This window comes from Rana temporaria, chromosome 2 (genome assembly GCF_905171775.1).
Source record: "Rana temporaria chromosome 2, aRanTem1.1, whole genome shotgun sequence".
NCBI lineage: Eukaryota > Metazoa > Chordata > Amphibia > Anura > Ranidae > Rana > Rana temporaria.
Genome location: NC_053490.1, coordinates 340,178,179 through 340,200,398, shown reverse-complemented (window position 1 = coordinate 340,200,398; position 22,220 = coordinate 340,178,179). Strand labels below are relative to the sequence as shown.

At 46.0% G+C, this 22,220-nt stretch overlaps 1 protein-coding gene across 1 annotated transcript in view; it reads left to right on the top strand.

Annotated features, from left to right (window-relative positions):
- Window positions 1–22,220, top strand: part of LOC120928430 (membrane cofactor protein-like) — a 122,735-nt gene that overhangs the window by 86,906 nt on the left and 13,609 nt on the right. Inside the window, exon 6 of the mRNA XM_040339536.1 lies at window positions 1,433–1,612. Within this exon, the coding sequence (XP_040195470.1) occupies window positions 1,433–1,612 (180 nt within the window). The remainder of the gene's footprint in view (window positions 1–1,432; window positions 1,613–22,220) is intronic.

The window sequence follows — 22,220 nt, the reverse complement described above, 5'->3', positions numbered from 1 at the left end:
CTGTATGCAGGGCACACAGCCAAATCTCCTGCCTCCTGTGCTAATAAGCACACATTTTGTCTTAAAGCGGATCTCCACTCTAAAGTGGAGTCCCGCTGATCGGAACCCTCCCCCCCTCCGGTGTCACATTTGACACCTTTCAGGGGGGAGGGGGGTGCAGATACCTGTCTACAGACAGGTATCTGCACCCACTTCCGGCCCTACGATACGGGCAAAGGACGGGTTTTTTTTTCCCCTTCCCGTCCGTCCCCCGTTGTATGCTGGGAACACTCGGCTCCCAGCACACAGCGGGAGCCAATCGGCGGGCGCAGCGCGACTCGCGCATGCGCCGTAGGGAACCGGGCAGTGAAGCCGGAGCGCTTCACTTCCTGGTTCCCTCACCGTGGATGGAGGGGGGAGCAGCAGGGTGACGAGCGATCGGCTCGTCATCTGCTGCGATCACCGCTGGACTCCAGGACAGGTAAGTGTCCTTATATTAAAAGTCAGCAGCTGCAGTATTTGTAGCTGCTGGCTTTTAATATATTTTTCCCGTGGCACATCCGCTTTAATGATATAATGCATCTTAGCTAAAAATCCACTCACCAATCATTCGATTTCCCATTCATCCAAATAACCAGACATCACTATAACCAGACATGCTATGTTCTCAGCTCCTCAGCCTCTCTCCCTGGGAGTCTTCTGTGTCCCTCTTTTTAATTTTACCACCATCACAAAAGAAGTTACCAACAGGAAGTGATGTCACAGCATGTGACCTTCACACAGGAAAATTACCATATAAGGATTTGACAACACAGGATGTGACAATAATAGGGTTAGTTAATAATACATGAATACTAACAACAACATGAATAATACAACAACCAATGAACAACAGTTCCTGACGATGAGAGCTTATCTGCAAGTGTATGTCCATGTCACCACATTCATGTTGATCAGGCATATAGAGGTGACAAGAGCATACATCCGCTAAACCGATAATGCGTTTGCAGAGCGGACACATCCCCCCCAGACGAACGTCTGTGCATAATCAGGGGCCCTTTCGACGGCAGACATATCCTCACCCCGCAAACATCCCTCTCCAACCTCAGGAAGTTTATCTCAACCAGCATCAGTCTGCCCCAGTCAGCTCTTTAGAGCGGGTTGCAGGAGAACTAACATTGGGTGACGCTATGACAATACATATTAAAATGCATCTTCCTAAAATTTCCACAACATACTAAAATTCATCTTTGCATTTCTGTTGTTTCGCTGTTGGAGGGACCTCAAAAACCCAACAGTAGATCTAAACTTTGCCTACTCTATAAAAAATGTTTTGGCTGACATGTTTTTTTTTAACTGTATAAATTTTGTCTTGAGCTTTTTTTTTAGAGATTCATCTGGTACAATATCTTTTGTGTAAATTAACCAAAGATTGTATTTTGCTTATTTACAGCTGTTGAATGTTCAAGTCCAGATGTGGCCAATGCAGCTAAAACATCTGGGTTTTCTGGCCCATACTATTTAAATTTTGCAGTCACATTTGAGTGTTTTGCCGGCTTTACAATGAATGGCTCCAACTTTGTCAAGTGCAATGCCAGCAGCCAGTGGGATCCTCCGTTGCCTACATGTAATAGTAAGTTGCACTAAAATTTCCTGTAAATCTGCGAAAACGGCAGTCACCAAAACACTTAAGAACTTAAATAAATAAACTCATGAAACTCATAGACAAAAATGTAATGCTCTAAATGGAGGCGCAACCGAGATCTTTTATACTTGCAGCATTGTCAACCTGGGAAGAGGGTAGTGTTATGTTGGCTAAACACTAGTAGATTTTTGAATGAATGTTCATATGAGCATTCGTGCGAAAACTTCAGTGCATTTGCTGATTTGGCAAATGTCTTTCAAAAGTACTTCAAAATGTTGTTTGCTTTTAATAGTCAATTTTGGAATGAATAGTCTTTCATGAATGGAAACCTCATTCATTGCTAGAAATTCATTGATTCATTGATTCAATAAAAATTTCTATCCTATTCCTTTGCATTTTCTAATCACTGTGGTCCAAAGCAAATGCCAATATGACCCCACTAAGGTTTATATAATCAAATGGATGTTCCTAAAACAAAGATTTTTATTTAAACAAAATTGTAATTGGATGTAAACCCTCTCCTATACCTTGTGAAGTGAACAGCCTCAGATGATACACAGGGATGAAACAAATCTCCCTACATAAGTTTTACATGCATATCTGCTGTCTTCAGCTTTCTATATTGTTTAAAAAGTGAACATCATGTTAGGATTTTTAGAAAACAGAAGGGGTTTTGGCAGAGGCGTAGCTTGAAGCTTGTGGGCACCGATGCAAAAGTTGACTTGGGGGGGGGGGGGGGCGGCGCCCCCCCATCACCCACCACTCCCACTGATGCGTGCAGATATACCCACTGCACGCTAAGATACTAAAAGTGGCTTAAGAGTTTTGAGTTCCTCCTTACATTAGAGACAGGGACACCGCTGGAGAATCAGAGGACAGGGACCCCTGGCAGGTCACTTGGCAGAGCTCCTTTTCCATCTCAGCACTGTATACAGCTCACCCGCCCCCCCCCCCCCCCTACACACACACACACCACATAGGGCCAAAATCACATTCATTTACACACAGTCTGTCAGCCTTCACAGGGTGTATCTGGTTTTTATGTTGCTGTGCTAACCTGTGAAATTGTCTGGACGGAACGTCAATGTAGTTGCAGTAGGCAGATACACCCTGTGCAGATCGTAGCTGACTGGCTGTGTTGTAAAGGAAGGTGATTTTAGTCCTGCAGAGGAGGAGCAGTATAGAGTGCTGTAATGGGAAAGAAGCTCATCAGCCTGGCATAGCATCCAGGGCAGAGGGGATGGCTAGGGGCGCTTTGGGGGGCACAACTTAGATCTGGGGGGCAAAGCCATGTGACACAAAATCAGGAGGTGTTTAAGGGATTTGTTTTAGCAATTTCTGATGTTTTCTCTGTCAGTGTTGGCAGGTGTTGGGGGAAGGTCACATCCCGAAGGGGGTTTGTCTTTTCCCCATTGTCAGAGTAGTGGGGTATTCCCGTGTGGGGGGTACAGAGAATCCAAGCTGGTGACCTGGAGTCACCGAGTGGTGTCTTACCTCACCAGTGACATTGCTCTCATTGTTGCTATTGGATGTCACTCTACTTCTCTTGCTTTGCTGAGCTTGGTTACCATTCCATGTTGCCAGCACACAGCACAGTCGCTTACCCATCCTGGGCTGTTCTCACCCCATACTCCTCTCCATTCAGGAAATGGCTCACAGCTTTCCCCCAGCCAATGAGAATGGAGGGGTGTGGACTATGGAAGGCAAAGTGGAAAACCCAGTACTGGAGCATGGCTGTGGGGCCCTAGGGCAGATCAGAGCTGGACTTTGTGGAGGATATGATGACAGGCAGTCTGTAGGGGCCTCCTGGAGCTAGGGGCGGGGTTGCGATTGTGACACCTGCAACCCCTATGCTACGCCCATGGGTTTTGGGACTTTAAATGAGGTGCATGATAACATACACCTCTATCCCTAATTCAAAAAAAAGAAAGGGGTTTTTGGTACTTTGAGTGAGGCACAAGACACGTGACAGGAATAATTGTAAAATTGTTTAAGTGGCATATATACAAAGCATACCTCATAAACATATGACACATATATATATATATATATATACACACACACACACGCGCATCTGAAATTGCATAGTAACCCATGGAACTAATGGATGCAAATAGGTTATAAGATACAATAGAATAACAGTTGAGGTCAAGCTCTGTGTTGGGAACATGACATTGATAAGCTCAATGTGTTTCGTGGCCAGTCACCACTCATCAGGAGTAAACGCATAGCATATCTGATAAAAGGTACCAAATAGGATCTAATGTTTTGCCCAGATAGTAAGAAACAATGTAGGGAGCTGAGGGAATGAACCCAAGGAAGAAGCAAGTGCACAACACACCCCAGGAGCACCCTCCAAACGTAATAGGCTAGGGTGAAAGATTTCCAAATGCGTCTGTAGAGTAAATGATGTTGGACCAATGTGTGAATGGTTCCAGTATACACATACGGTATTCATGAACTATACACCAGCACCCATTATTGCCTGAAAAAATGAAAAGAGTAATAGATATAAAGTGAAGGGAATAGTATGTCCCATAAAGAGAAAAGGAAATAAAAAGTGACAAACCACATGAAAATCATGCAATACCCCAAAGGGGTGAAGAAGAACACAGAGGTGTGCAGTCTTGGTGATAAATAGGAAAACACAGGGATAGTTATCTGGTGACATCGCATAGAGGCATGCTCTGAGACATGATGTGCATATGTGAGGAGAACAAGATGTGAACAAGATTCCTAGTGGGGGTATAAGGAACACCCGACACTCCCCGGGCTTCTCCCATACCTAATCATGGATAAGAAACCAACACCAGAAAACATACCAAAAAATGGAAAAGAAAATAAAAAGGTGAAAAACCGCATAAAGATCATGCAGTTTCCCAAAAGAGGGGAAGGATGAGGAAAAACAAAAAAGTGTGAGATAATGGCGAAAATAGCAAGAATAGTTACCTGGTGACATTGCACAGAGATGTGCTCTGATGCATAATGTACATATGTGAAGAGAAAGCGAGAGTGAACAAGTCTCCAAAGAAGGGTGTAAGTAACACTCGACACTCCCCTCCCAGTGTCACACTAAGCATGGAAGATCAAAGAAAGTTGGCCTCGCCGAATGGCAACACTGTCCTCTGATGGTGCCCAACAACTCCCCTCGTGTACCAGCTAGATGATTAACGCATCAGCGTCATGATGTATGTCAGGACGCACAACACATGGCGTGTGGAGTGGCACTGATGCATATCAGGAAACCCGCCCACCCCTTGTGTGAAAAGCAGCAGAGGTGGAGGGCACCCGATGTGCATCGCAGCTCCCGGGTATACAGACAGATACGCAGCCTGACGAGCAAAAACAACCTAAAATAGAAACTATCACTAAATATGGAATAAAGGATGTGTGTATTGCAAAAGCTAGACTCAGTAGGAATTGTGTAAAAAAACAGACAGCAGATGCAGACAAAATGTATAGTAACATCCAAATCATACACCAGTGTGAATTGATCAAAAAGTAACAAATTAATCCAGACCAACCAGTCAATTTGTGCCTCCATCCCTATTAATATAGAAAACAGAAGGGGTTTTGGGACTTTAAATGAGGTGCGTGATAACATACACCTCCATCCCTAATTAAAGTGAACAGCCTCAGATGATTCACAGGCAGGGCCAGATTAAGAACATCATGGGCCTGGTGCTGAGGATTTTGGTGGGGCCTTTTAGGCTGCATTCACACCTCCGCGACAAGTAACGCCGCGTACGCGGCGTATTTTGCCGCGAATAGTGTAACTTTTTTTTTACAAATCCTTCCTATTGCTTTGTATGGCCGAACGCCAATGCCGCCTGAAAAAAAGGGTCCGGGACTTTTTTTCATGCCGCAGGTGTACGGCGTCTATGAGATGTGAACCATCTCATAGACAGCAATGGGAATTCTCCCCTCCAGCGGCACGAGCGGCCGGCGTCGGGCGTTTTGTCGCGGAGGTGTGAATGGGGGGTAATAAATAATAAATAAATGCGTGGGAATGACATGAACGCAGCCCAGCCAAGGCAAGTGACCAAAGGCACAGAACCCAGAAGGAAGACCGGGTGAAGATGGAAGTGTCCAGGCCCCGCCTGATTCATCGCAGCACTGGAGGGCTCAGTCTGAAAATTGAAGTGTACACTAATGTGCTAAAATGCTGTGCATTCTTGTACGTTGTGGCATAACCTACCCCAGGGCCTCTAAAAAGTAGTAATGTCAGGAAAGTTTACTACCGCTTTATTATCACAGGATCCCAGGAGCCTCTCATGGGGCCCCCTACTGACCCGGTGGACGGTGGCCCTTGGGCAGTGCCTAAGTGCACAGTTGCCAACATTTAAAAAATATTTTCAGGGCCACTTTTTTATATAAGTGCTATATTTAGAGTAGCTGAGATCCCCGATGTTCCTCTATACATCATAGTAGTAATCACAAAATTAAATGAGTACTAATAATGGGGCAGAACAAATATGAGAACTGATATTTCCTTTAGTTGAACTAACAAAAGTGTGTCCATTCTAGAGCTGGTAACATTAAGGATATTCAGTATAATTTTAAAGAACTGTTTTTGTGGGTAAGCGACACAGGGGAGGAGTATGGACGGTATATAAGTGGGAAGTATGTGCAGGTGAGGGAGAGGAATGTGGAGGGTCTAACAGTGGGCACTATGTACAGGAGAGGAGTACAAAGGGTACGAAAAAAAGCACTATGTACAGGAGAGGAGTGTGAAGGGTATGACAATGGGCAGTATGTACAGGAAGAGTGAGGGGGTATGACAGAGGGTAGTACGTACCAGAGAGAAGTGTGGAGGGTATGATGGGGTAGTATGTACAGGAGAGGAGTGTGGAGGGTATGACAGTGGGCAGTATGTACAGGAGAGGAATGTAGACAGTATGATAGTGGGCTCTATGTATAGGAGAGGAGTGTGGAGGGTATGACAGTGAACACTATGTATAGGAGAGGAGTGTGGAGGGTATGACAGTGGGCACTATGTATAGGAGAGGAGTGTGGAGGGTATGACAGTGAGCAGTATGTACAGGAGAGGAGTGTGGAGGGTGCGACAGTGGGCACTAAGTACAGGAGAGAAGTGTATGACAGCAGGCACTATGCACTATGTACAGGAGAGGAGTGTGAAGGGTATGACAGTGGGCGCTATGTATAGGAGAGGAGTGTGGAGGGTATGACAGTGGGCACTATGTACAGGAGAGGAGTGTGGAGAGTATGACAGTGAGCACTATGTACAGGAGTGGAAGGATATTTAGGGACTGAGTAGTGGTTAAGCGGGTCATACATGGATTGAAATTACGCCAATTATGCAGAGACCAGCCATAGTCAATCTGTGTATGGACTAGCTGGTTTTACACAAGTCAATCTATTAATCAACTTGAGTACAACCAGCCTGTTTTTTTTTCTTAAAACAATCAGTGCTGCCAGCTAAAGTTTGCAACACTGATCATTGTACGCACTGGCAGAACACAATAACACTGACGGAGTGATTCCCCCATCCACAGGTCAGCAGGTGTGGGGACAGGCTGGGGAAATATACTAGTCAGTGGCTGGGTAGGCACTGGTAGTATCAGAGCCAGATACACACAGGTTACATACGCCACGATCGTCAGAGCGAGAACAATAATTCTAGTACTAGACCTCCTCTGTAACTCTAAACATGTAACCTAAAAAAAATTAAAGCATCGCTTAGGATACCAAAAAAAATTGTGCTAACTTAACTAACTAACTGTTTTTTTAATGAATGAAACATTTTTTTCCAAAAAAACATGTTTGAAAAATTGCTGCGCAAATACCGTGCTAGAGCTGCACAATTAATCGTTAAAAAAATCGTGATCTCGATTCAACCCCCTGACGATCTTCAATGCAGAGTTTGCTGATTCTTTCATATTACAAGTGGAGAGACGTTCAGCTATCAAAAGAAAATATCTGGGCAGTCTGCCAAGTTTTTAACAGGAAACATTGTAACTGACACTTCCTTCTTAGATCAAAGGGATACACTTCTGTGTGTAAAGAACAAATCTGGGCAGTCTGCGAAGTTTGTAAACAAAATGAAACATTGTAACTAACTAACATTGTAACTAAATTTAACCACTTAAAGTCCAACACTTGTTTCTTAAGTTAGAAAGCAATATTATTTGCTAGAAAATTACTTGGAACTGCCAAACATTATATATATACTGTGATCCTATCAGTCTGCTGTAGTCTGTCAGCTTGTATTTATATTGGCCGCTCTAAGGCCCCGTACACACGACCAGTTTCCTCGGCAGAATTCAGCTTCCGACCGAGTTTCTGGCTGAATTCTGCCGAGAAACCCGGCCGTGTGTACAATTTTGCAGAGGAAGCCGACGAGGAGCTCGACGAGGAAATAGAGAACATGTTCTCTATTTCCTCGTTGTTCTATGGGAGCTCTCGGCCCGCCGAGCTCCTCGGCGGCTTCAGGGCTGAACTGGCCGAGGAACTCGATGTGTTTGGCACGTCGAGTTCCTCGGCCGTGTGTACGAGGCCTGAATGTAGCTTCTGACAGGCTGTGCAAGCAGGCCCGTATCTCCGGAACCATAAATGATAGCCATCCCATATTTTAACCAGTTGTGGTGTAGCTCTTCCCATGCCTACCCCCCCAAAAGGAAGGGTTTCTGTGACCTCTGGTCATCGAGCTACAACCCCCCAAATTCGATCTTAGAAAAAAAAAATTTTTTTTTTTTTTTTTTTTTTTTTTTTTTGGGCAAATGGGCCTATCTTGAGAAAGGGGCCTGGAGCTGCAGCTCCATCAGCCCCATTGTTAATCCGGCCCTGTTCACAGGGATGAAACAATTCTCCCTACATAAGTTTTACATATATCTGCTGTCTTCAGCTTTTTTAAATTCTTTATGTTAGAATTTTTACTTCCTGCTCAGCACTGGGAGTTGAGTCTTGACATACACTGTGTGACAGCTGATTGGAGGAAAGACACCCCCCCCCATCCACATAGGCAGAGTTTTAAAGATAATTGCAGAGCTGTGCCGTGAATAGACCAGCGCTCTGTTATTCTATTTATAGCACAAGCCCCCAAAAAAATTTCAGCTGCTTTTATCTCCTGTGTCAGAACTTGTCAGAAGTTATCATTCTGAGAAACAGAGAAATGAAGCAGCAGAAAGATCCAGACTTAGGGCTTTGGAGAGAGAAAAGTAAACACTACAGATATATGTGCCTAGGTCAAATTTCATGAATCAGGTTTACATCCACTTTTAACCACTGGACAACTGGGCACTTGGGGCCAGATCCACAGCCCCGCAGCGCAACGTAACTTAACAGATTTAAGTTACACTGCCGCAAATTTCCTAAGTTAGGTATCGATCCACAACACACTTACCTGGAAATTTGCGGCGGTGTAACTCAAATCCGTCCGGCGCAAGGCGTTCCTAATCTAATGGGGCGAGTCCCATTTAAAGTAGGCGCGCTCCCGCGCCGGACGTACTGCGCATGCTTGTGACGCAAATTTCCCGACGTGCTTTGCGCGACGTGACGTCATTTTTTGATCGGCGCGTAGCGTATTCCCGTACGGCTTCCGCAATCTACGTAAAATTAAAAAATTTGATGCGGGAAGGACGGCCATACTTTACACAGCAGTATGCCTGCTGTGTAAAAGTAGGGCTGCTTTACAAAAGTGTAACTAAGCGACGGAAACTAATGTAGCGGCGACGTAGCGAACGCGAAAAAGCTTTGAGGATCGACGTAACTCCTCATTAGCATACCCGAAGCGTAATTTCGAAGATGAATGCCCCCAGCGGCGGTCGCGGTACTGCATCTTAAGATCCGGCAGTGTAAAACTATTACACCTGCCGGATCTTCTGTCTATCTCTTGGAAACTGATTCTGTGGATCAGTTCCAAAGATAGAAACAGGGATACGACGGCGTATCAGTAGATACGCCGTCGTATCCCTTTTGTGGATCTGGCCCTATATCCCCCTTAATAACCAGACCAATTTTCAGCTTTCGGTGCTCTCACATTTTGAATGACAATTACTCAGTCATGCAACACTGTACCCATATGAAATTTTCAGATCAGATTAGTATTGCACAGTATTGCAGGTATGGCTGAGCATGGAGGGATGGATGGCTGGATTTGTGACTGCAATTGTCACAGATCCAGCCCACAGCGCTGCTGCTATCCGCTCTCTCCCCTCTCACACTGTACCGATCGGTACAGAGAGGGGAGAGAGGAACCGACGTCATGACATTTGTTTACAAGTGATCGCTCCGTCATTTGATGGAGCGATCATGTGGTAAACGGCCGATATCAGCGGTCATTTACCATGAAGAGCAGGGTCCTCTAGACCCGGCGGTCACGGACACTCCCGTGTGCGCGCCATTCTGGGAGGACGTCGGTGTACTCCCACAGTTAAGAAACCGCCCTGTAGCCATCATTCGGCTATTGGCCGGTTGCCAAGTGGTTAAGATACAGTAGTACATTTACAAGGACTAAAGGTGGACTCCAGCTAACTTTTTTTTTTTTTTTTTTTTTTTTTTACGTAGTTACAACATTTTTTAATTATTTTTGTTTTGGTATACATACAAGCTGACCAATATAAAGCACTGTAGTAGTGGGAGGATGATAATTAATAATTTCTTACTATAATGCAAGTTATTCCAGAAGCAACCCAGTTCTTCCAGAGAATGCATTTATTGACTCCCAGCACAAAACAAAGTTCACAAAATACTTGCAACAGATGACAAAATCCAACAGTAAATATTACACAATGAAACAAATTTCTATCAGCGCAAATAATAATGTCCTTAATCACTAAGTAGTGATATGTGTAGTGGGTGATTTGACAAAATCCCACCAAAAAAACAAGATGTGAAAAAATGTAAAAAGTACCCTCCCACCTGACTGGTGCACACACAGAAAATGCGTTCACTTCACATGTAGAATATATAAAACAAAACAGTGTTGCGCTACCTAAATACAAAATAACTCCCCATTAATCCTTAAATGAGAATAAGTGATTAACTTGCAATATAGCAAGATATTTAGGCAGATTCAGAAAGACTTAGGCTGGCGTATCAGTATATACGCCAGCCTAAGTCTGAATCTGCGCAGATGCAAATTTAAGCGTATTCTGGTAACCAGATACACTTAAATTAGGCTAAGATACGAGCGGCGTAAGTGTCTTACACCGTCGTATCTTAAAGTGTAATTTTTAGGCTGGCCGCTAGGTGGCGCTTCCATTGAGTTCAGCGTAGAATATGTAAATCACTAGATACGCCTATTCACGAACGTACGCTTGCCCGTCGCAGTAAAGATACACAGTTTACGTAAGGCATTTTCAGGCGTAAAGTTATTCCATCAAATAGCTGGACTAGTAATGTTAAGTATGGCCGTCGTTCCCGCGTCGAAATTTGAAAAATTTTCGTCGTTTGCGTAAGTCGTCCGTGAATAGGGCTGGACGTAATTTACGTCCACGTTGAAACCAATAGGTCCTTGCGGCGTACTTTGCCGCAATGCACACTGGGATATGTACACGGACGGCGCATGCGCCGTTCCTAAAAAACGTCAATCACGTCAGGTCAACCCATATTGACATAAAACACGCCCCCTCAGCCTAATTTGAATTAGGCGCGCTTACGCCCGCCGCATTTACGCTACGCCACCGTAAGTTAGCAGGCTAGTACTTTGTGAATACAGTACTTGCCTTGCTAACTTACGGCGGTGTAGTGTAAATACGATACGCTACGCCGCCGCAAGGATGCGCCCGCCTACCTGAATCCAGCTAATTGAGTGCACAATCAAATATTCGTGTTCCCTGACTGTGAATAGTGAGCCAAAAATGAAAAATACATGTCCAAATTCACAAATATAGGGGTAGATTTAGGTAGGACTTACGCCGACGTATCTCAAGATACGCGGCGTAAGTGTAAATGTGCGCCGTCGTATCTATGCGCCGTACCCACAGAACTAGATACACCTGAAAATAGGCTTCTCCCGACCGACGTAACTTTTCTCCACCGGCGTAGCGCGGGCGCATATTTACGCCGAACGTATCTGGCGCACCCATTGATTTTGTATGCAAATGAGGGAGATGCGCCGATTCGCCAACATTCGCACGTCCGGCGCAGGCTACGCGTGGTGCGCGCAAGTTGTACACCTGGCCTAAAGTTACCCCTCATAAAGCAGGGGTAACTTTGCACCAGACTTGCACAAGTCAGCTGGAGAGCAGCTTCAGCAGCACCATTACGGACGAGCTGAGCAACCACACTTGCAGGACAACACATGGCAGCCATGGTCCTAGCACTACTAATGGGTCCACCGCCACGTAGGAGGGCACGGGAGAGGATGTACCGAACGCGCATGAACGTCTTTGGCATGGGTGATTTGGAAGTGTATCGCATCTTCAGATTCAGCCCTGAAGCCATCCAGGAACTAGCCACAACCCTGCATGATGACATCACCAGCCAGACAAAACGCTCACATGCAGTGCAGCCACTGGTCAAGGTCCTGGCAACACTGCATTTCCTCGCCAGTGAATCTTTTCAGAGTACAAGTGGAGTCGTGGCTGGGATGTCAAAATCCACCATGAGCAGATGCGTGCACCAGGTTGTCCCCGCAATCCTCAGACGCATGTCCCACCACATCATCAAACCCACCCAGGAGCATCTACGGCAGAAGGCAATGGCGGATTTCTTCAGAAATGCAGGATTCCCACGCACCGTGGGGGCCATTGATTGCACCCATGTGGCACTACGCCCCCCCCCCCATGACACAGAGCACATATAACGCAATCGTAAGCATTGGCATTTCATCAACGTACAGGTGATAGCCGATGCCCAATGCCACGTCCATGCCAAACACCCAGGGTCCAGCTAAGACAGCTACATATACCGTCAAAGCAACATCCCAACAGAATTTGAACAGAACGTGTATGGGAACAGCTGGCTGGTTGGTGAGTGACATGGGAGTCAGGCATGTCTGTCCGCCCCCATGATGCAGACATCACGAGGGGCACATGCACGACTAACATCCTCCTGTCTTTTCCCTTCCAGGTGACGCGGCATATGCACTTGGACCACATCTCATGACTCCATTCCGGGATCCAGAAACCAGAGGAGAGCAAAAATACAATCATGCACACACACGTACCCGTGCAGTGGTGGAACGCACCTTTGGCCTCCTGAAGTTCCGTTTCCGATGCCTGGATAAGTCCGGGGGGACCCTGTTGTATTCCCAAAACTTTGTGTGCCAGATCATCGGTGCATGTTGCATTCTGCACAACTACGCCATGAGAAAGGGCCTGGAGATTGACATACGTGATGACCTGTCCCCCCCCCTAACCGAGGCTACCCCGTCTGCTGAGGGAAGAGCAGTCAGGAGATGCCTTGTGGTAGGCATGTTTGCACGTTAAACACACACATTCATCATGGCACAAGGAGAATGCACGCATGCACACCACTGTGGTCCCTAGCTCACACACAGCACATCCACTTCACCTTGCAGGACTTGGGAGCAGCAACGCCACGTCAAGGCTCCAATTATGTTGCTGACCATTCATACCACATTCACACGGGTCGTGGGGATCACTTCTCCCCAACGACTGAGGGTGACACCCCTTACTGTCAGGAGTGTCACCCCCCACATTCACACACCAGTCACACTGTAGCCTGCACTACTGATCTTGTGCAGTATTAAAATAAAACAAAATGCTCCTCACCGGAGATAAAATAAAAATAAATCTCCTCACCGGAGATAAAATAAAAATAAATCTCCTCACCGGAGATAAAATAAAAATAAATCTCCTCACCGGAAATGAACAAAAAATAAATCAAAGAATCAATTGCCCCGTCGTGGGCTCTGCCTGGTGCCCCGTCTTTGCCTCCTCACTTGCCTGGGGGCAACTTCAGGTGGGGGTGGGGCATCATCTGGAGACTCCTTCTCAAGTCTCCCACTCCTGGCAGGTTCTGGCTGCCTGCCCTCCCAACGCCACCGATATGCGGGTGAGCACCGCGGTGGTCACAGCGTGCATCCGCAGCTGGTGGGTGGTGATATTTTGTTGCCGCCTCAGGTGCCTCACCTCTGCCGTATTGGCCTTTACAGCCACTTTGAGGCTCTTGACCTCAGACACCAGGCGGGAGGTCGTGGCCTGCAGATCCCCAACACACGTTGCAACTGTTGCAGAATTGGCGCTGATATCCCCCAAACACTCTGGTATCTGGGCTGAGGAGGCCAGGCTGTCTGCGAGCCGCTTTATGTCCCGTGCAACAGCACCCACCTGCTGCGTCTGGCGGGCCTGATCCCTCGCAAGGGTTTCCTGGATGGCCTCTGGAACCCCTCTCGTTTTTTTGGTGGCCTTCCTGGGGGCAGGAGAGACTTGGGGCCGTGCATATGGGGAGGCCCGCGTGGAGCTTCCCCTGATGAAGCAGGAGGGTTGGGAGGGTTCACTGATGGGGGAGGAGGGTTGTGAGGGTCTCATGATGGGGGAGGAGGGTTGAGAGGGTTCAGGGATGGGGGAGGAGGGTTGAGAGGGTTCAGGGATGCTGGGATCTTCTTCAAGGATAAAAATGGCATCCTCCAGGTCCCCGTGCTCCCCCTCTACTTCCTCCAGGGGAGAGGTATGGGCACTCTCAACCCTGGATGGCGTGGGTCGCCCTGCATCTGACGACGGCCCAGCTCTCTGCTGCACATCTGTGGATGACACAAGGCATTCACATGTTGGTGGACCCACACATTTGTCACATGTTCCCTTCCACCCCCTCACATGCTACACACCATATAGGAGATAAAACACACTTACCTGTCCTCAAGGCCTGGTTTCCGGAGTCGTACCCCTCCATGCCCTCCACCTGCTCACGCTGCAGGCATTGTGCGATCAACTCGTCCTCCGGGGTCAACCGCACAGTACAGGGTGGTCCTCCTCCTGTGCCCCTGGCATGACTTGATATTGCACCCAACTTCTCACGGACCTTCCTTTTAAGATCATTGATCTTCTTTTGGATGTCTTGTGTGGTCCTGGTGGCATTGCCCACGGCACTGACCTGCAGGCTGAGCTCCGTCAGGATCTCCTTTTTGCGGGCCTTGCTTGTTTGGTTACTGAGGGCACCATGGAGAAACTTATCATGTTCCACTATGCCCACAACAATAATTGCCCTCTCCTCCGGGCAATAGTTTCTCTTCCTCCGATCCTTCTTCTCGGTATTTGCACCAGCCGCCATTGCTTAACAAAAGTACTTTCCCTATAGGGGGGGGATCAGGATGTACTTTTGCGCCGGACGGGCGCATGTCTGGGCGTATTTATAGGCTCGGCGTATCCCAGGAAGTTGGGCCGGCGTAGTTGTGAGCATGCGCACAGGGGAGCGATCATACGTCCACTTCACTGCGCATGCTTCGTTCAGGATACGCCGGGCGTATATATCACTACTCCACGTTCCGACCATCATTTGCATAAGGTCACACCCACTTACACTTACGCCGACGAATTTAAGTTTCGCCGGCGCAATATTAGGAGCAAGTGCATTGTGAATATTGTACTTGCCTCTCTGATATACATCGGCGTATCGCAAATGAGATGCGCTACGCCGGTATAAAGATGCGCCAATCTACCTGAATCTACCCCATAGTCCTCAGTTTTCTGCATAGAAAACACACAACACACCACTAGTGCCTAAATGTTGAAAATACAAATGCTCTCCTCCACCTCTATATCCTAGCCGCTCACCTCACGATCTGACCCCTGTTTCACCATAAGGTCAGAAAAAGCAGGTTCCCTCTCAGGGATATAAACGGATCGGCTGGTCATGGAGCTCCTATTCCATCTATGCTGCCTCCGGCTGATTAGATGGATACCAGCCAATACAGATTCCCTCAATGGGGTCCGGTGCACATAAGAAAAGAAAAGACATAATCTAGTGCTCTCTGAATATCAAAACGGTTTATTTGCTCATTAAAACTTTTAAAACATTACTCACAAACGTAGCACTTAAGCAGTGCGGGTTCAGGATGCATAGAAACGACAAGATGCTCGCGGGATGACATAGCCACTGCTACTCCTTCCCCCCTATACGCGTTACGTTGAATGGCGTGACTTGATGGAGAAAGAATAAAATGACCGCCAGCTCAAATCGTCCCCTGAAATACTAGCCTGACACTGTGGGGGGGGGGGGGGGGGGTTCTGCTAGCTCAACCCAAAAAATATATATTTCATCTTATGGTTAATCGAGGTGAGAAGACTTTCTTGTAATTACTGGCAATGACCGTACATTAGTGTTTACCAGGAAAGTCATCATTTCCCATGAATATCCCCTCAAGTCTAATTACCATCAATAAAAACTTTTTGCACTATTCCTTTCAAGTCTGATCACACTAATGCTGGGGATTGTAAAATGTACAAGTAACTCCTCTTGTCCTTTTATTATGTAAAATGCAACATACCTGCCAGCTGTGTTAGGCCATAAATCATGGCCTACAGTACACACCTATATGAACATTATAAAAAAAAACTGTGTGTATGTATACATGTATAGAATACCCTACATAAATTGTCCAACAAGCACACCTGTCAATGTTAAATGGTATGTCTCAACCCTGTGTTACTTTTGCTGGACAGCTTGTCTGTTAAATGAAGATGTAAAACAGGCTTACTTGTCCAATTACCAAGTGAAAATATATAGGAAAAAAAAGCCCAAAAGAGAAAACTACTGCAGCCATCACATTTTAAGGATTGTAAGCTGCAATATACTGTATATAAAATTGTTGTTTCTCTTTCGTTCATTGACAGACAGTCCTTATTCTTGACCATAGGGTTATATTGCCTCCTTTAGTAGTAGGACTAGGCAGAAACAAAAAACAAGCTCAGCCCTGCCCAGGGGCGGTCCTTACTGGCAGTAACCCTCCACTCTGCTCCTGGCAGCTCATTTTTTTCTGCCTAGTCTAGGAGAAGGACCTGGCTCCCTGCTGGGATCTTTGTTTCCTTTGCTTCTTATTAAAAAAAATTCTATCCCTTGTGAGGGTTCGGTCCCTGGTGGTGTCAGGTCGAGCATGGGACTGCCATGGCATCTGAGGCAGGCGCCCCTCCCCCAGACACCCCCGTGTCAGCAGCTGGTCCCTCTGGGTCTGCTGTTCTGCTGGCATGCAGAGCTGCATGATTAATCGTCAAGAATCGTTTTCGCGATCTTTTTCCCGTTGCAATTCTTGACACAGGGTTTCACGATCTTTGACATGAAAATAATTTTCTCTCTGCACTTTGGTATGCAAAGGATTTCCTGTCTGCTCTCAGTCAAAAGTCAAAGTCTGGGCAATCTGCCAAGTCTGGGCAGCCTGCCAAGTTTTGAAAACATTCTTTATCAGTGGAAAGTTAAGTCTAAACATTGACTTTTACATCAAAGGAATAAACTTCTGTATGTAAATTAGAAACGTTTAACCACTTAAACACCAAACCTTTTTCTGACGGCTCTTTTCAAGTTAAAATAATGTGGTTTTTTTTGCTAGAAAATTACTTAGAACCCCCCAAACATTATATAATTTTTTAGTAGAGACCCTAGAGAATAAAATGGCGGTTGTTGCAATTTTTTATGTTGCACTGTATTTGCGCAGCAGTCTTTTTAAATGCAATTTTTTTGGAAAAAAAACTAGCCAGTAAAGTTAGCCCATTTTTTTTTTTGTATAAATGTAAAAGATTTTACGCCGTGAGAATCGTGATCTTCATTCTAAGCAAAAAAATTGTGATTCTCTTTTTGGCCAGAATCGTGCAGCTCTGGATGCCTTGTTGGCAGTCCTGGAATCCTTCCTCTAACGGGTTGAGGTGGCGTGCGAGCATAAGGTGGGTAAAAAACGTCCCCTTCCCCCTCCATCATCTGGGGAGGACTCTGATCCAGAGTCGGGCTCTGCCGTAGTGGGTGGCACCTGTCTGGAGGGCTCAGATGATGCAGGCCCTGATCACTTGGACAGCGAGGAGGAGTCCTCCGCGTCGGTCGCTGCACATGAAAAGGCGCTGGTGGGCAGTGGTACAAGATATTTAAAAAATTGAGGATCCGGCGGGGGCGTCTGAAGAGGTGTATGTCCCTTTTGGGTCTCATAAGCTGGTCCGCACCGCTAAGGTGTTTTCTTACCTGTCTTATTTTAATAGGTTTATTTACAAGGATAGGGAACGGCCTCAGCGGTCCTTTTTCAGTTCCGAGGCGGTTTTCAGTGCGGTACCCTTTTGAGAAAAGCCTGTTGAAGAAATGGTCTTCCCCTCCTGTTGTGGATCCCCCAGTATCTAGATTGAACAAGGCGACCATGATTGCGGTGGAGGGGTCCCTGCATGCGAGTTCTGGGCCTCATGGATCCACCTTCGAGGTGGTCCCGTATGCCCAGTTTCACACTCAGGCCTTGCAAATCTTGTCCAAATGGGACAAATCTCTGGCATCGCTGGATTACCAGATCCGCATGGGCCGTCTGACCAGGGCCTCGCTTCTTTGGTGGCTGCGGTCTCCGGGCCTTTGGTCTGAGAAGTCGTTCCTTCCTCTCCAGTGGACAGTGATCACGACGGATACCAGCCTGGTGGGCTGGGGGGGGTACTGGGCCTTCGATCAGCCTAGGGCCACTGGACATCGAAAGAGTCTCGTCTATCAATCAACCTCCTGGAGATGCGTGCGATCAGATTATGCCTCTCCAGTAGGATGCAGCTTCTGCTTGGTCATCCCGTCAGGATCCAGTCTGACAACAATACGGCGGTGGCGTACGTCAACCACCAGGAGGGGACTAGGAGCTCAGCAGCGGCACTGGAGGTCTCTCACATTCTGCAGTGGGCAGAACTTCAGGTGCCGGCTCTCTCTACCGTCTACATCCCGAGCGTGGAAAACTGGCAGACGGACTACCTCAGCCATCAGTTGCTGGATCAGGGGGAGTGGTTGCTGCATCCGGAGGTGTTTCATCTGATTTGCCTGCGGTGGGGCACGCCAGATTGTGGATCTTCTGGCCCCCCGAATAAATCAGAAGGTGCAGAGGTTTGGGGCCAGAACAAGGGATCCCTTGGCGGATGCGTCGGACGCGCTGCTGGCACCGTGGGGGCATTATCAGCTCATTTATGCCTTCCCTCATCTCAAGCTCCTCCCTCGTCTGTTGCACAGGGTAGAGGCAGAGGGGATACATGTCATTCTAATCGCTCTGGATTGGCCTCGGCGTCCATGGTACACCGATGTGGTGCAGTTGGTGGCGAACGCTCCCTGGTGGTTGCCAGTACGGGAGGACCTCCTGTCTCAGGGACTGATATTCCACCCTGCTTTACGTCGCTGGTTTTGACGGCCTGGCTATTGAGAGCTAGGTGCTGAGAGACCGGGGGTTGATGGCTTCTATGAATCCCACTTTGCTGAAGGCGCGGAAGTCTACTTCGCGGAGGATTTATCATTGCACCTGGAAGGCTTACATCGCTTTGTGCGAGGCTGTGGGGTTCCTATTGTCTAATAGGAACTACGATCCTGGTGTTCCTGCAGCGTGGGGTTGATCAGAAACTGGCTCTAAGCATGATCAAGGGGCAAATATTGGCTCTAGCTATCTTTTTTTCAGTGGCCATTGGCTACTCACTCATTGTTGCGTACTTTTGTTACCGGCGCGTGGCTCCACCGGTACGCTCGCCTCTGCCTCTGCGAGATCTAAATCTGGTGCTCTCGGTACTTCAGAAGCCGTCGTTCGAGAACATTAGGGAGATTCCTTTTCTCAAGCTATCTCAGAAGGTTGTATTTCTAGTAGCTATTACGTTCGATTGATGAGTTTCTGAGCTGGCGGCTTTGTCGTGTAAGTCTCCTTATTTGGTTCTCCACTAGGATAACGTGGTGCTGCGGCCGCATGCCACGTTTATACCTAAGGTGGTATCTGCCTTTCACCTAAACTAGGACATTGTTCTTCCCTCCTTGTGTCCTCAACTGTCTCATCCCAAGGAGGTCGCCTTGCATTCTTTGGATGTTGTTCAGGCTCTCCGTGTGTATCTGTCTTTTACAGCTTCCTTTCGGAAGACGGATTCCCTGTTTGTAAATGTGGATGGTCCAAGGAAGGGCCTGGCAGCCTCTTCAGTCACTATTTCTCATTGGATCCGACAGACTATTGTCCAGGCCTACACCGTTAGGGGGCGGATGCCCCCCTTTCCCGTCACCGCGCATTCTACCAGGGCAGTTAGTGCTTCCTGGGACATCAAGCGTCTGTTTCTCAGGTGTGTAAGGATGCTACCCGGTCGTCCGTACACACTTTCACCAAGTCTTACAGGGTTGATGTTTTGGCATCTACGGATGCACGTTTCGGTCGCAAAGTTTTGCAGGCGGCCGTCTGAGGTTTTGGCTCCCTTTACGGAGGGTTCGGTTTGGGTGGAGGATATTTTTTTTTCTACTCACCGTAAAATCCTCTTCTCTGAGTATATTGACAGACACAGCACCCACCTCTCCTGTTTGTACTGCTTTACTACTGTCAGTAAGGACCGCCCCCGAGCGGGGCTGTGCTTGTTTTTTGTTTCTGCCTAGTCCTACTCCTAAAGGTGGCGATATAACCCTGAGATCAAGAATGAGGTCTGTGTCCATCAATGAACTCTTATTTATTTTACCTTTTTTTATACTGTTCTCTTAAGAAAAAAATGGGTCACTTTTATTCCTATTACAAGAAATGTAAAAATCCCTTGTAATGGAAAAAAGCATGACAGGTCCTCTTAAATATGAGATTTGGGGTCAAAAAGACGTAAGATCTCATATTTACACTAAAATGCAATAAAAAATAAATTGATGAAATTTGAAAAAAAAATCTCTTTAAGAGCTATGGGCCGGAAGTGACGTTTTGAATAAAATTAAAGTATAGAATCCCAAGTATTTAGAAGTCTAATAATTAATAAAACAATTACGATCAAATTCTCTATTCAAACCCCTAATGATACACATTGCATATTATATAACCTATAAAAGAGATACAATACAAAATATTTTAAATATGCAAAACCTATATTACAGATTATGAGAAATACTGTTTTAGAAAATACTATTATGGTAACTGGAGATGAAGCATAGCTATAAACAAATATTAATCTCGAAGAAGCCATTAATGAAGCTAAATGGGCTCTAATTGGAGATAAAAATAGTGATTAAAAAAGTTTTTTTTTGTGCTGCCTAAAATTTTGTTTATGACATAATTATTTTTGTTATCGGGACCAATATTTTTTACAAATATCTGATGTTGCCATGGGTGCTAGGTTGGCACAGATTATCGCTAAACTCGGGTTCACACTGGGCTAAGGGAATGCAGGAGATTTAAAACATTTTCTCAATAGTATGAATACTAATAACACTTTTTAGACTTGGAAATTATTAAAGATTGTAATAGTATTAAGACACAATTTTTTTTTCAAAAACAGAAATGCGTATATGCCTAAAAACAGCTGTCACCATAAACCATGGTTGATTAACCCTTTCACTGCTAGGCCCTGTTTTCCATTTTGTACACTCGGGTAACCAGACCATTTTTGCAGTTTTTCTTTTGCTTATTTATTTTTCACTTATAGTTTTCAGAATTTGTGAAAGACCCCCAAAACCATATATTTTCAGAAAGAATATGATCTCTAGAATAAAAACAAGGTGCTACTGATTTTTTAGACCCTGTGGTATTTGCGCAAATGTTTATGAAAACAATATTTTCCTCTAAAAAGTACACCAAAACCCATTATTGGCAGATAAAAACACAGCAAATTTTACAAAATTCCTGCTAAATTCAAAGTAAATATAAAAGCTTAACCTGTATGGAGTTAATAAATAATTGTAACTTTTTGCAAAATGGTTAAAATCGAATGTACGCAAAAGTGTAAATATCCAAATTTTTCTACAAATCGGAAAGGTTTTTATTTTTCCCTTACAGCATTTAGAGTTTGTGAAAGACCCCCCCAAACCATATATTTTGTAAAAGCACATGACTAGTAGAATAAAAAAATAAGGTGCTACCGATTATTTTAAGGCCCCGCAATTTTTGAACAAATGTTTATCAAATCACTATTTTCACAAAAAAATTCACTAATCATTTTTTGCACACATAAACACAATATAACTTGTGTAATTCCTGCTAAATTCCTACTAAGGCCTAAAGTGTACACTCATGGAGGGCCGTGTTTACCTGCACGGGGATAAACAGGTACACTGTGTATCCCTGTGCAGGCAGTCCTATTCATGTCAAATGGGACACAGCAGCTGCAAGGAAAGATCTGACATCCATGTGGGTGTAGATGCATGGAACCAAACGCAGACAGTGTGAGTTCAGGGACATGCACCCACATGGATGTCAAGTTGGGAGCAGTTCTTGCAGCTGCTGCATCCCAATTGACATGAATGGGACTGCCTGCACACAAATGCACGGAACACCTCTGCATTCCCGTGCAGCTGCTGTGTCCCAATTGACATGAATAGGACACCCTGCATGGGGATGCACGGAACACCTGTGCATTCCTCTGCAGCTAAACACGGCCCTGTAGTGGTATGCCCTGCATGAACAAAGCCCTAGGCTTTGTTTAGACTTACGGTTGGGGGGGGCATGCATTTGCGGTGCATTTGGCAGCAAAAATGGGGTTGATGACCCCTGACCCCCCCCCCCCCCATGTACTGTGTAATGGCTATA